Source organism: Copadichromis virginalis, linkage group LG11, assembly GCF_057382275.1.
Source record: "Copadichromis virginalis isolate Kocher_CV1m ecotype Utaka linkage group LG11, C_Virginalis_male_GT1.1, whole genome shotgun sequence".
Lineage (NCBI taxonomy): Eukaryota > Metazoa > Chordata > Actinopteri > Cichliformes > Cichlidae > Copadichromis > Copadichromis virginalis.
Genome location: NC_140628.1, coordinates 23806915 through 23821722, shown reverse-complemented (window position 1 = coordinate 23821722; position 14808 = coordinate 23806915). Strand labels below are relative to the sequence as shown.

The 14808-nt window shown below is 41.8% G+C and overlaps 1 protein-coding gene across 1 annotated transcript; it reads left to right on the top strand.

The window, feature by feature from the left end:
* The first annotated feature begins 221 nt into the window (after positions 1 to 221).
* trim46a (tripartite motif containing 46a) lies at positions 222 to 8834 on the top strand. The gene is made up of 12 exons (XM_085473898.1): positions 222 to 626; positions 1393 to 1651; positions 2127 to 2274; positions 3057 to 3255; positions 3334 to 3480; positions 3573 to 3668; positions 4064 to 4317; positions 4405 to 4526; positions 4624 to 4953; positions 5600 to 5829; positions 5946 to 6013; positions 7264 to 8834. The coding sequence occupies exons 1-12, from the start codon at positions 567 to 569 to the stop codon at positions 7709 to 7711; spliced, it is 2361 nt and encodes a 786-aa protein (XP_085330024.1). The 5' UTR covers positions 222 to 566; the 3' UTR covers positions 7712 to 8834.
* Positions 8835 to 14808: the final 5974 nt, after the last annotated feature.

The window sequence follows — 14808 nt, the reverse complement described above, 5'->3', positions numbered from 1 at the left end:
TCTAATGGCAAAACGAAAAACTGCCACCAGCATATGTATCAACATATAAATACTACGGAGGAGCTGCACGTTCAAGGAGCTGGAGGTTTATTTCGAAAAACTGAACTGCAAATTGTTTTAAGCTGTTTTAGACACACATCCAGAATGCCATGCGTGAAAAACCCTATAAAATGCTGTAATTGTATAAATGTTAATATGTAATCGGACATTTTTATTTGAAGGTTTGTCATACATTAAAATAAAATAAATCTAGCTCGAATATAATAGTGCCAAGTTCCATTCTAATTGTATTAATCGGTCTTTGAGCAATGCGACTGTGGCAGCTGTAGCCTAAACCAGTACAAATCCCCCCTCCTCCCATCTGATTGCTACGTGGAGTGGACTCGTTGCTTTGAGACAGACGGCACTGAATCGGCGTGTGTGAAAAAACACACCTCTAGCACGGCTACATCAGGTCGAGGCCCGGGCTTGCCATACCTCGGTACGGTAACCCTGCTCAGCCTTTCTCCAGACGAAAAAAAAGGCGATCCGTTATTGTATCGCAGAGTCATTTGCATCGAAGGAGTATGGCAGAAGCGGACTTACAAACCTTTACATCTATCATGGACGCGCTGGTTCGCATCAGTGTAAGTGTGACGCTCATTTTATTAGCCATTTTTTAACCATGTGTGCTCTTTTTAAAAGCGATCTGTTTACCACCTGTGCATTTACCTGTGGATCTTTTCCATATTGCACATATGTGCGCTGATGATGAAGGAATGTGTGGCATTTCTTCCTTTGGAAGGTATTTTTTTGCATCTTGAATCAACGAGAAATGGCAATGCTCTAGCACTGTGGCTGGAAACGTAAAACGGGGCCACTGTGACTACAAATGCATTAATTAAGTAAACAAAAAGTTCTAGTAGATCAAATAAGTGTTTGAGCATTAAAACCAATTAAATATGTTGGCGAGTAGTAGGTTAAAATACTCGTGATGCACATGATGGGAAGATGCACGTTGTCATAGAAACGGGATGCTGCGTTTAAGTAGCTGCAGCAATAGAAAGGGGCCTCCAGAACCAGTAAAACTGATGCTGGTGGACAGAATGAGCAGAAAAATGCATTTTCATTTTACAGATTTAAAAATCTCACTGCTTTGTACTTCTCTGAGTTGTGTAAAGTGCATCTAAGTTTTTTTACAGGGTACAGGTAAAGCTAGATGAGTATTCAGGGGAAAGCTATTTATTCATCCACGTTGGCCTTCTCTGCTCTCTGTATATTCAATGCCAGCCTCCTACACATTGACTATACATTATATCACAAGACACAGAATGTATAGAGCAGCCGATTCCTTATTTATTCTAGTGATTCAGCTGTTATTTAGTCTTCAGCCTCTTTCGTCCTCCTCTCCAGTCCAACATGAAGAGCATGGAACAGGAGCTGCTTTGCCCAGTGTGTGATGAGATGGTGAAGCAGCCCATCATCCTGCCCTGCCAGCACAGTGTGTGTCTGCTTTGTGCAGCTGAGGTGTTGGTACAAAGAGGCTATCCTCCTCCAGATCTCCCTCCAGAGCCTTACTCACCATCCTCCACACCCAACACCCGATCCCCACGACAGACACGCAGACCTGCTCCCAGGACGCCTGATCGCCTGGAGCGGGTCCTTAGAACAGGTAAAGGAAATGGTTTGTGTGTGTGTGTTTGGCATTCAAATGAACAAGGATGATGTTGACGTAGCATGATGTCACTGTCCTCTCAGACTGTCATAGATGATTTAACAGACACATCAGCATCCTGCCGCACATCCAGAGCTTTATGGATTCATCTAATGACTTATTTAAGTGTGTGTAGAGCAAGAAGATAGAGTCCGAGAGTCCTTACCTCAAGGAGACACGAAAGGCAGTAAGCATCTGCCGAGCAGGTGTGTCGCCAAGGTGTCTATGTAAGCAAATAGTTTTTCCTCGAGAAGTTTATTTTTCATGATGATCTGCACAAATGTGGAGGCAAATTAGAGTTTTGCTTCCTTCCTTTTCTCACTAGTCCGCCTTTGTTAAATTCCTCATAAACTATCTCTAAAAACCTTGCTTTTTATTCTTCTGTGTCTGTGTTTCTTTCCTTTTTATCCCCACACCTGCATCACTCTCCCAGTGTGTGGGACATACCCAGGGCGACGGCGGAAGGAGACCCATCCCCCCATGCTGTTTCCCTGTCCTTCCTGTCAGCAGGATATAGAGCTCGGGGAGAAAGGCCTGACAGACTGCCTTCGCAACCTCACCCTGGAGCGCATTGTGGAGAGGTATGTATATGCACCAACCCCATGAATATCATATAAGTGCTGTAGCATCACAACCTCAGGTCAGGCAGAGAAAGAGCAGACACCTTTTAGCTCCCCCATGCATGTCACCTGGCTTTATTTTATCCAGTGGGAATGTCGCATTATAAGAGCTGTAATAGTTTTGGAAAAGCACTCTAACCAGTCATGCAGGCAATGTGTAAAGGCAGCGAATGAAGAGTGAGGCCAGTGCTGCTTTATAAATGAGACAGGAAATCATTTGCTGGAAGGAGTTGCAATAATGATCTTTTTCCTTTACTCTTGATCCAAGGCTGAGAGCAAAGTGCAGGGGCAGCTGTAAAAATGCAGTGCAGCATTGGTTAAACTGTTAATTTTTATTTGGACTGAAACACTCCTCTGGCTTTTTAATTCCCCCACCCCTTATCAGCTCAAACAAAGGAGATCAAAGTGAGAGGAGCTGCTTCTGAAGCAGTGAGACAGGGAGAGACACTTTCACACGCAGCAGTTTGTTGGGTGCCGCTGCTTCCTCCCCTAGAATCACTGCAATTGGTCGGGAAAGTGTGACGGTGCATGTTTTACTGTGCAGGATGCAATAACAAGGCAGCTGCTGGTGATGTATCCAGGTCAGGCAGTTGAAGAGTTGCCTTCTTAACTACTGAAAAAAGCAGGCCACAGTCAGATGAGCTCATTATTCCCATTTATTTTTTTTGTTGCTTTCTTTCTTTGCCGCTGCAGAATTATCACAGCCTTGCCCTTATCTCCATGTACACATGTCTGTCCTTTAGGTACAGGCACACAGTAAGTCTGGGCAGCGTAGCCATCACGTGCAGTTTCTGTAAGCCTCCCCAGTCTCTGGAGGCTACCAAGGGCTGCGCTGACTGCAAGTCCAACTTTTGCAACGAGTGTTTCAAGCTCTACCACCCGTGGGGAACGCCTCGAGCTCAGCATGAACACATTCTACCTACCAACAACTTTAGGCCAAAGGTTGGTCTCTGTTTTTATCTCCGCACATGATACAAAGTTGCATCTCTTCCAGTACATTAACCCACCTTTGTGTTATAGGTTTTAACATGCACAGAGCATGAGCAGGAGAGACTGCAGTGGTACTGCCGTACCTGCCAGAGGCTGCTGTGTCCACTTTGTAAGCTACGCCGTATCCATCATGGGCACAAGGTTTTGCCTATAGCACAAGCCTACCAGGCACTCAAGGTGATTTTGAGGGTGGTGGTAATATGTTTTTACTGTGCTACAGCCCTGGTGATTGCAGCATAGCAGTGTTAGCTTTCTATTTGGTTTTCCAGGACAAGATTACCAAGGAAGTCAACTTCATTTTGGCAAACCAGGAGACAATACAGAGTCAGATCACTCAACTGGAGGCTGCCATCAAACACATGGAGGTGTGCTTCTCCTCTGCTTTGTTAAAGTAGCTTTTGATCTTTGTACAGGTGCAACAGTATTTGCTAGGGCTTCAAATGCAGTATTTTGGGGGTTCATTTTACATTTTTAGCAGAAAATATGTCATTGGGATATCAATACTGTCCAGATCTTACCTGCAGCTTTCTCCTGAGTTTCTCAGCAAAAAAATGTAATTATTTCACCGAATTTAGAGGAACTGTGATGCTTCAGTAAAGTATGAATGGACTTCAGTTTAACTGACCACTTTCTTTTAACTACAATTGCAACACAATGTGTAAATGCCATTCTAAAAGCATCGTGATTTTTCCCTGAATAGCAACAGTATCTCCAATCTTCATTTTTTCCAGCTGTTTTTGCATCCTCTCTCTTTCTGCAGGCCAACAGTGCAGTGGCTCTACAGCACTTGACTCACTGTATCCATGAGCTGGGAGCGGCTGTAGCTGAGCGCCAGGGGTCTTTGACCTTGGCCTTGGAGGGATCCCGCAGCAGAAAGGAGGAGGCCCTGTCCTCTCAGGTCTTTGAGAAGCAAGGCCTGCTGGAGCAGGCCGGTCTAATGGCCTACACTCAAGAGCTGCTGAAAGAGACGGATGCACCCTGCTTTGTGCAGGCTGCGAGAATAACACACAACAGGTAAGAGATTCAGCCGTTTTCATTCAGTTCGATTTGTTACCTTTATTTGAATTTTCTTAAATTCCTTTTATTATCTTATTTCTCCAGGCTGGTGAAGGCTATAGAAAATCTCCAGTGTTTCTCTCTTGCTGCCGAGCCCTCCTTCAGACACTTTCACCTGGATGCATCCAAAGAGATTAAGATCATAAACAATTTGGACTTTATACAAGGTGGGTTGTCAGCTTCTTTGTTCCTGCAATACATGGTATGTTAAAGAGTTAAAAATGAATAGTTTAATCTCCGTATCGTTGCAATTTTTCTCCACAGCTCCACTGGCTCCAGTCATTGACACTCAGAAGACGTTAGCTTACGACCAGCTTTTTTTATGCTGGCGGCTCCCTCAGGACTCAGTTCCAGCATGGCACTTTTCTGTTGAATACCAGAGGCGAGCAGGAGGAGCTGCGGCCACGTGGGGTGGCATCAGATCCCCTAATTCGGCCACAGCTTGGCTGCGCATCGATGAAGTGAAGGGTACTAGTGCTGTGGTCGCTCGACTGCAGATGGACAGCGTGTATGTGCTGAGAGTGAGAGGGTGCAACAAGGCTGGCTTTGGAGAGTACAGCGAAGAGGTTTACCTCCACACTCCACCGGCACCTGGTAGGATGTGTACACACAGTTGTTTCAGTACAAAAAGTCTTCATCTCGCCACTCTTTTAATTAAATTCTAAGATTAACAAAAGCTGTTTTTTCCCCCCAGTATTCATATTGCCAGTACTCATTTTCAGCCAATTGACTAATCTTTGTTTCTTTTCTCTCCATCCCTTGATTTCCTCCATTCCCATTGTTTTAGTTTCTGCAAAAGCCTTCCTTTATTTGCTCTGCATTCCAGTGCCATCCCAGTCATACTAAATCTGCTTCTGTCTTATATGCCACAGGTCTGTTTTTCTGCACTTTCCAAAATCATTTGTGTTCGTACATTTTGTCCATTGTTCCTTTTTGGTATTATTCTAAATAATATTAAATTCAAAAGTATTTGTCATTATAAACATATTTGAAAAGGTATATGTACAAATCAAATTTTACTCTTTACCTTTATTGTTTTTCATGTTTTTGTTGTAAAGCCGTTTCTTACTATTCATCTTGAAAACAAAGTTTTCTTTTCATTTGTTCTTTATGTGTTTGTCTCATGCTCCTCTTAGCCCCTTTTTCATTTTCTATGCCTGAGCTGCAGGATCTAACCTTTCCTTCTTTCTGATTCCTTTCCTTTCTTGTCATCTCTCTCCTTCTTTATCCTTCCTACCAGTCTTGAGTTTTTCTCTAGACTCTCGCTGGGGCTTGCATGCAGACCGGTTGGCACTGGGTAAAGGCCAAACCTACGCCCGCAGTGTGCCAGGCCTCTCCCTTCTGCAGGCTGCCGATCGCACACTAACATCTTGCCACTTGACCTCTGACTTACTGGTGGCAGACTTGGCTGTCACTCAAGGCAAACACTACTGGGCATGCTCTGTAGAGCCTAGTTCCTACCTGGTAAAGGTAAGAGAAAGTGTTGTCGATCATGTTGTGAAGGAAGCTTTTTAAAAAATCTTTTACATGCAGACTCACAATGGATGTGACCAAAGCTTCTTTCTTTTTGCTCCTCTCATTTGCAGATAGGAGTTGGGCAGGAGGCTAAGCTACAAGAGTGGTTCCATCTCCCTCAGGATATGGCCAGCCCTCGGTAACTAAACCTTACCCTTTTCAACTATCCATACATACATCGTCTTCTGCTTGTCCTTGTCAGGGTTGTGTTTGAGTTTATTTAAACTGATTGGTTTCCTGGCATGTACCCAGCTTTTAAGCATAGTGTTGAGGTCAGGGCTTTGGGAAGGCCGTTCTAAAAGCTTAATATTAGCCTGCTTTTTGAATTCCACAACCAGTTTAGATGTATGTTTGGGATTACTTTGCTGTTGGAGCACAAAGCTGTGTCCAAATTTAAACCATAAAGCTGTTGATTTGAGGTGAAGTTGAAGAATTTGGAGGTAGTCCCTGTCCGTCATTATCTCATTAACTTTGTGCATTATTCCAGTACCACTGCTAGCAAAAAAGCCCCAGAGCATGATGCTGCCACCATGCTTGACAGTTTTCCTCAGGAGGCTTGTCAATGTGGCCAGCTGCAAATTTCTATTGAGTTTAAAGGTGTTGATTATGGAGCAGGGGTGTCTTTCTCAGTTGGCACCCTCCATGGTGATGTAAAACTATTTTTTTGCCGTGGACAGTGATGCTGCTGTTCCAGCAGTTTCCAGTTCATACCAGACTCGAGCCTCTGTGGTTCCTGGGTTGTTCCCAAACATGCTAACCAATATCCTCTCATCTGAGTTTGACAGTTTGGGTCTTCCCCATTCAAACTTATGCACACAACTCTTGTTATGTGAAGTCATTAAACATGTATGTACATGTATGTATAGTTATTCAATGCTGGAAAAATCATTAAAAGCCTCAAATTACCATGACATTAAGATCCATGATAGAAATAGGAGTGTCCTGTCACCTATATTTTGAGCTGCTTGCTGGTTGTGGCTGAGGTAGTAGAGCCGGCCATCTATTAGTTTCTATTATCAGAAACTTGTTGGTTCAGTCTCTGGCTGCTCAGTGTGCATGCTACAGTATCCTTGGGCAACATACTGAAATAACTTAGACATGGAAATGACTGTTTTTATGAAATGGTGAATGAGACATGTACTCAAGTAACTTTAAAAGCACTAAATAAGAGCCAGTTCATTTGCCATTCAGTAACATGCCTCTTATTCAGATGGATAGGAGCCATGCCAGTAAATTAAATATATTTCTAACCACTTGGGGGCAACATAATAGCTTGTAAACACATGAATAACATTACTACTGTTGGCCACTGCTGGAAACAGCATTTTAAGTAGAAGAAACTGAATCAGGTCTACTCTAAGTTTTGCTCTTACCTCCTCTTCCTCCCAGCTGCGACCCAGACAGCGGCCATGACAGTGGGGCTGAAGATGGCCAGGACTCCCCTCCATTCTGCTTCCTCACTATGGGCATGGGCAAAATCCTGCTTCCTCAAGGACACAGTCAAACTCAGAGCCAGGGTGACAGCCAGAGCCATGGAGCAATGCACTCCCACAGTAGCAGCCACAGTAGCATGTCTCACCCTCACACTGCTCCTTTGCCACCTCGGCTAGGAGTGTGTCTGGATTGCGACAAAGGACGAGTCACCTTCTACGATGCCCACTCTTTGCGTATCCTATGGGAGGGACACGTGGATTGCTCCGCTCCGGTGTGTCCGGCATTTTGCTTCATCGGCGGCGGAGCCCTGCAGCTGCAGGACCTCGTGGCCAACCGGAGCATTGAGGAGCCACCACCTCGGAGAGTAACCATCCAAACAAGAGCAACGAATCTAAGTAAATAAACAGCTCAGAGATGAGTCTGTGAAATGATCCCAGGCAGAAAATGCTCTCTGGCTGAACTGTGACTGCTAAATACAGTTCTAGTTTTCCCTTCAGTGTGATCAATATAAATATCTGATGTTCTTTTACAGTTGCACTTGGCCTGAATTGATCACATTTCTCTTTTGGCTCTTTTTTTTTTCTTATTAAAAAATTACTTTGGAATGCTACAACTAAGGACACTGTAGCCAAAGTGGTTTTAGACTATGCAGAATTTTGTTCACAGGGTCTCCTCAATAATCTGTGTGCAACGCAAAAAAAAAATCTGCTCTCCCTTTACTTTTGGCTAATTTTTTCCCAGAATAATTGGATAGCATAAGCTGCATGCAGGTGTAACTAAGATTCATAACTTGCGTATATGCAGATAACTGACTGTCACCTTGTGAAAATAACTCAGATGTACTGTATGCCTAATTTTTTTTTATCTTAAATTTTTATGTAGCGCCAGCAATGTGAATATAAAACAAAATTAGAGAATGTGAATTTTCTTCCGTAGTTGAATAAAAAGCTTCAGTTTTGGTTTTATATAGTCACTGTTTTGCATTTCAAAAGAATCGTGTGGCTTTTTGGCTGCGTAAACATGCTCACAGTTGCCTACATTTTTTTGTGTGTGTGATTATAACACAAATCAAAGAAACCTTCTGAAGGAATACTGTTCTCGTTATGCTGGTTGACATAACCATGTGAATACATTTCAATGTGTCACATTTTGAACAGTTGGAAATGTTCATGGCTTGTTTGTGTCTTGTGTTTATGGTGTTTGAGTGATTTACACATAAGTGTTAATGATCAGGTAAATGAAGTGGATTACTGAGGAGACAAACTGAAGTACACTTTATAGTTCACTTTTCCTCCCTGTACCTTTTGAAACCTACAATATTAGCTAAGTTACTTATTTCCTGTTATGTATCATTTAAATGCAAAGAGTTTACACTGTAGTATTTTCAAAATGACAGGCTCTGACTGTATTTTGATATGATTTTTTTTGTGGGTATGTGTGGGTGTGGGAGCTCTGGCTGTAACTTTCACCCTTTCTGTGGTATGTATGTGTGTGTATCCTGTCCTGTCCTGTCTTGAATAACTCGTCTATACACATATGTTCCAGCAGAGCACTTGAATGACTCGAGACTGTAGCATCTCAGAAATCAGAGTCCTCCTGATTTAGACTTTGCCTTGCTGGCGGAATGTTTCTATCAAGTCAAGAGAAAACAATAAATATAGTACTGTGAAAAAGTCTTCAGGTATCCCTCGTTTATTTTTATTTTTCTTGGAAAATGGGAAATGGGTGCAACAGTCTATTGAAACATCTGCAAATGTACATGGAAAGAATACAGTAAAAACAGACGTTGTGTAATTCTAACAGCCACTGGCTGAAATGAAGCCAAAACCATGACACAGCCTCCACTTTGTTTTACCGAGTACCGTATACACCGCTCCCCTGACCTCATCCGTGCATACTGACATCAACTGGAACCAAAGATTTCATATTTGGATTCATGACTCCATCAGACCTGTTTCAGTTCTTGTGTAATACAGCACACCTCAGCCTTTCCTTCCCGTCCTTGTAAATTGCTTCTTAACAGCCACCCTTCCACTGAAACCATTTCTGATGAGACTTCAATAAATAGTAAAGGACCAGATACATCTCCCAGGACATGACTTTCAGATGCTTTTCATCTAACCTAGATGGTTTTTAGGCCTTCCACTTCTTACTTATACTTATCCAAATTGTCCAAAAAACACACTGCATACAAAATATTTACGGTTTTCAGCTAACATCTCTTCGCACTTAACCCTGTTGGTACAAAGATACTATTTTATGCCTGCCAAAACTGAGTCTTTGCCTTTTTCTTTTCTTAAAAGAAATTCAGCTAAAGAAATGGGAACAACTGAAGTGTTTTTGCAACTAGCTACGTAGCAAAGACTTAATTTAAAATCGGTACTTTCTATATTGTCTGCTGTGTGTAGACATAAGTTCTATAACTTATGATCAAACAAACAAACAGAATAAATCATCTGACATTGTTCAGGTACACAGGCTGGACTGCAAATAAGTGGAAAAGCAGCCAATGTCCAAAGAAAATCTTTAAAAGACTTTTCTACAGCCTGAGGAGCTATTGCCCCAAACCACCCTTGATTTCTTCAACAAAATATGAAGAAATCAAGGGTGGCTCAAGAGTTTTTCACAGTATTACATATGTATATGTATCAGTAAATTATCTCTTTTCCCTGCCCTTGAGCACCACAACATGTGAACACAAAGGTTTCTCTGTACTGAAGAAATCACAAGTAGATATGCATGACAATTTCTTTAGTGCTTCTTAACATTTTGTCCTTTAAATTTGAATCCCCCCAAAATAAACTCCCTTAAATTAAAGCATTTCATCATCAACTGACATGTTTTCATACAATACCCAACATTAACATAAACACAACTAGTGGTTAAATTGCTGCACACAATAAAGACTTTGACTGACTGCAGACAGCAGAACAGTAGTCTCAGAGGGCTTACCAAAACAAACCCTATTTGTTTGCATGTCATGGAAAAAACGCCTCTCAGCGTGTGATGCCCCATTGCGTGTAAGGGCAAGTGTGCCAGAGCTGCTTAAATGAATAAAGTGGATGTTTTGTGCCACAGGGTTTAAATATAATCAGCCAAGACACACCTTTGGAAATCTGACACTAAAAGCAGCAGAAAGATTTCAACATTTGCATTATAGCATGTTAACACTAGACGGGACAAGGTGAGTGGGTTGTTGTTTAACGGCGTAGTCATCAAAGAAAGATATTTTCCAGAAAGGTAGATGACTTAGATACATCTTACGCAATCTCAAAATTTCTCTGAATTTGTCGTTGTCCTTTGACATCAGCAGGGAGCTGTTGCAATCAAACCAGAGCTGAAGCTCTTCCACTTCAGGAGCTTGCAGTATGGAATATTCAGCATTAGGGGGCAACATTGCATTGTCCAATTGTCCTCTTTTTTGTTTGGAAAAAAAAAAGTTCACAACAGGTGCACACTGTGTCAACGCCAAGATGTCTGGTCACAAATCTGTGATGACATGTCAGATAATGTTAGGTAATGGGAGCATTCAGCTTCTGTTTGGTTCATCTGAACCAATCTTTGTGGTGTTCATGGTGTTAGACCTGGAAGAATATTAATCTTGCTCGTATCTATCTCGTCTTTCTTTTTCTTCTTTTTAGGCACAACAGAAAAAGAAAGAAAACCTCCCCAAATCTAAAAATCCACATTGACAGCACACTGTTTTCCAGTGAAGCGTTATACAGACACGTTCTTGCTTTTTGTTTCCTGGTGTTTTTTCTCACCGCAGGCCTCTGTTTGCCCTGTGGCTTCACCATTTCTTAGCTACGGCTGAGTTTAGCGTAAACGTGTTTACCAGAGAAAACCCAGCATCACAAAACTCTGTATCTGCACGTAAACACGTAACTGTGTCTCAACAGAAATTTGTTGTGATTTGTGACTTCAGTGGAATCAGTACGTAATCATGAATCATCTGCAGTATGCACCTATACCTTAAAAACTTGGATTTCTTTTTAGAAGAAATCTTAAGTGATAACAAGGAATTCTAACCCTCATCTTAGCCCAGCTATTGTTAGTGACTAAAATTCTTATTAAATTCCTGTTTGTGTATCATACTAGGGGCAGGGATAGCTCAGTAGGTAGAGTGGTCACCCCATGATCGGAAGGTCGGTTTCGAATCCACCGAATGGCTACTCTGAGGTACCCCTGAGCAAGGTACCATCCCTACACACTGCTCCCCGGTGCGCCTGCTTAGTGGCTGCCTGAGTGAATGGGTCAAATGCAGAGAGAGCAATTCCACCACGGGGATCAATAAAGTATACATTACTATGCTAGACTGTTTCCTTTATCTATAAAGGACATTTTTAAAATGTTTCAATGTAATTAATCACAGGTTTCCATATTTTTGTAATGACAAAAAGTGTTTTGTATATATATGTATTTAGATTTGGTGTCAGCAAAACTATAGACAATAATAGACAAAATGTGATGAAACTCACAGCAGGCTTGAGTGAATTATATATTACAGTGAAGTAGTGTCATTTTGACATTAAAAATATAGATGAACTAGTGACTCCATGATATTTTTTGTCATTATAATTGTGCAGGGTTTCATCCTAACTTGCCCATCTCGTGATCCTGATCAGAACAAAATATAGACAAATATGTTCCGTGTAAATCTACAACAGTCTAAACACTGAAATATCTGAAAATATAACCGTCAAAATCAGTGCCTAATTATGGAAAAAATACCAGTAAATTACAAAGAAATCCAAGCCTACAGTGTTCACAATAAAAATAAAAACAATTCAGATATTTCCGGGTCATAAATGAAGCCACACAACTTTCTGCTGTCTTTGCCACACCTTTACAGTTCCTGCTAAATTTAAAAAAAACAAAGCCCTGTGGAGAGTTTTCCGAGAAGTAAATTTATGGTAGGAAACATTCTTAGATTTAAAAATATCTCAACACATGTGTATGACAGGGGTCACCTTAAAGTGATCAGACTTGGCCACTTGCAGGTTAAAAGGCATTTTGATTTCTTTACATATTTGATATATCACAAACTAAAAAAATAATGAAACAAAGTATCAGCTAAGTAAATATAGTTGTTTCATAACAGGGAATAATCTTAAACTGGTATGCAAACCTGAGATTTTCTGTTTACAGTTTTACTGGGAATACTGTTAAAAATGCTGCCATGCAGAATAAGTTTCATATGCAATGAAATGCAGAAAAACTTTCAAATGTGCATACAGTGCAAGAAGCTACAAAAATGTTTGCTAATGAAAGCACAGGCTCCAAATCCCCTGAACAGCTGTGTCTCCTGTTTTTCAGCATCTCTGTGCATCGCAGTGGACGCGTACATCGTACGTGCAACCACGCAGATATACACTCTTCCTCAGCTCCCTCAGAGGACCTCAGCAAGCTCCAACTGGTTGAAACTTTTTTTCCCCTCAAAAAACAGAAAAATTTAACCAAATATGGCAACATTACAGTAGATTTGACACATTTGCGTGTCCCTGCACAGAATTCCACATGCACGTAATCAAATTCAATTCCACTTTCCAGCTGCCATTCAAAAACAGAACCAAAACCACACGCAGACACACAAATCTGTGATCCATCTGCACTCTGGATGGATGCCAGAATGGGATGGCATGCTCAGACAGGACCAGTGCCCCACGGGTTCTCCAAGTAGTTACGTCTGTGTGTCATTTTTAGACCGGAAAAAACATTACCTCTTTAAAAAGTCATTAAATGTTCTATACCACCTGCTCGGCTTGTTTTTCTTCAGAAAATCTCACCTGTTTCTTCATATCCGGTGTACAGTATGAGTCATGTTTTACAAAGAAATAAAAACACGTAAATAAGTTATAAAACCACCAAAGGAACGACTTAAATTAAATGTTGTGCCTAAGACATCTAATGCCTCTGTTGTTGGGTCCACTGCTGTCAAGCACAGCTGGGGAGTCTCAGATATGTTCTGGCAGTAAAACAAGAGGATACCTGACAAATGATTTATTTCAAAGGTGAAATGTGTATGTTCATCCATGCTGACAGGGTTTTGGTCCATGGGCTCTCCTCTGACAGCTTAATGACTAGCTGTCACATATCACTTCACTCCCGGCTCAAATTTTGAAGGGCGACAGAAGCAAGAGGGAGAGGAGGAGGAGGAGGAGGAGGAGGAAGAAGGAGGAAGAAAAACAATCTGGGAGACAGAACACGCCGAACTACACTCAAACCCTTAAGACACACCGGAGGTTCTCCCTGTTAATCTTCAAGGTACAGAGCAAATGTCTTTCAGCAGCTGCTGGAAACAGTGAAAGAGCTTAGGAGTCACATTTGGCATGTTAGTCTGTGTGTGCATGTGTGTGTGTGTGTGTGTGTGTGTGTGTGTGTGCGTGTGTGTGTGTGTGTGTGTGTGTGTGTGTGTGTGAGATAAAGAGAGAGAAGGAGGAAGGTGGTCTCTGTGTGCAACCTACAATGTGGGCATTTTAGGTTCTTCAGCTGTGCAGCCTCCAGGCTCTGAGGAGAAAACGCTGATTATAAAGTCAAGGTGGAGACGCTGGTAAAATTAGGAACAGAAAACCACTTGCTGCACATGGCTCATCATAAATACCTATACCAACAACTGTACAGAAAGGGAAAAGCAGGCATATACACGCACACCAATAAAAACACTGTAACTGACAGTTTCAGTATAATTGGTAACCGGGTGAATTTTATAGTTGTCTTCTGCCAGTCAATGAGATCTGTTGCATGAAAATGCAACAGCATCTTTTTTTCTTTGTAGTCTTATCCTTTCTGCTCTGCTTATATAACCTATATAAATCTTTGACTGTCAGATTCATGGAACTGACTTTCACTGCAGATGATCTGAGCACGGGGCCACGGAGACAATTTCGAGGCGTGTAATGCAAAGCAGGAGGGAAACTGCAAAAGAATGCAAAGATGTGAGTAAGAAAAACAATGAGGCAAAAGACAGAGGAAAACACACAATGAAGATGAGGACAGAAAAAAAAGATGCCAGCATTGAGAAGAAAAGGAAGAACAGCAGCTGACCATGAGAATAATTGGATAAACAAGTAAAGGGAGGAGGATAACAGAGATGGTTGGGAAGGGTGAGGGGCTCACAGGAAAACTGAGAGAAGCACATTCCTTTTTCCCTCTTCTTCCCTTCAAAACAGCAGCTGGGACAGGTGTGCTTTTACTGATGGCAGAAAGTGCACAAGCTGCTGACTACCTCCCAGTGTGCTGTGTGTATGCCTTGTGTGTGTGTGTGTTTATATGCTGAGTGTGCACACTGTTTGGTTGCTGACTGCATGTTAGCAAAGACTTTGTTGTGTGTAATTACGGGGGAAACAAAACCCACGGATCAAAATTTGCCCGTAACGACAAAAATAGACATCTGAATGCACACATGGTGTTTGCGAAGGAGAGGCTGTGGGAGTGTCTGTGTAAGACACAACATGCTGTAGTTGCTGTATATACAATGCGTATACGCCTATGTTTAAAAGG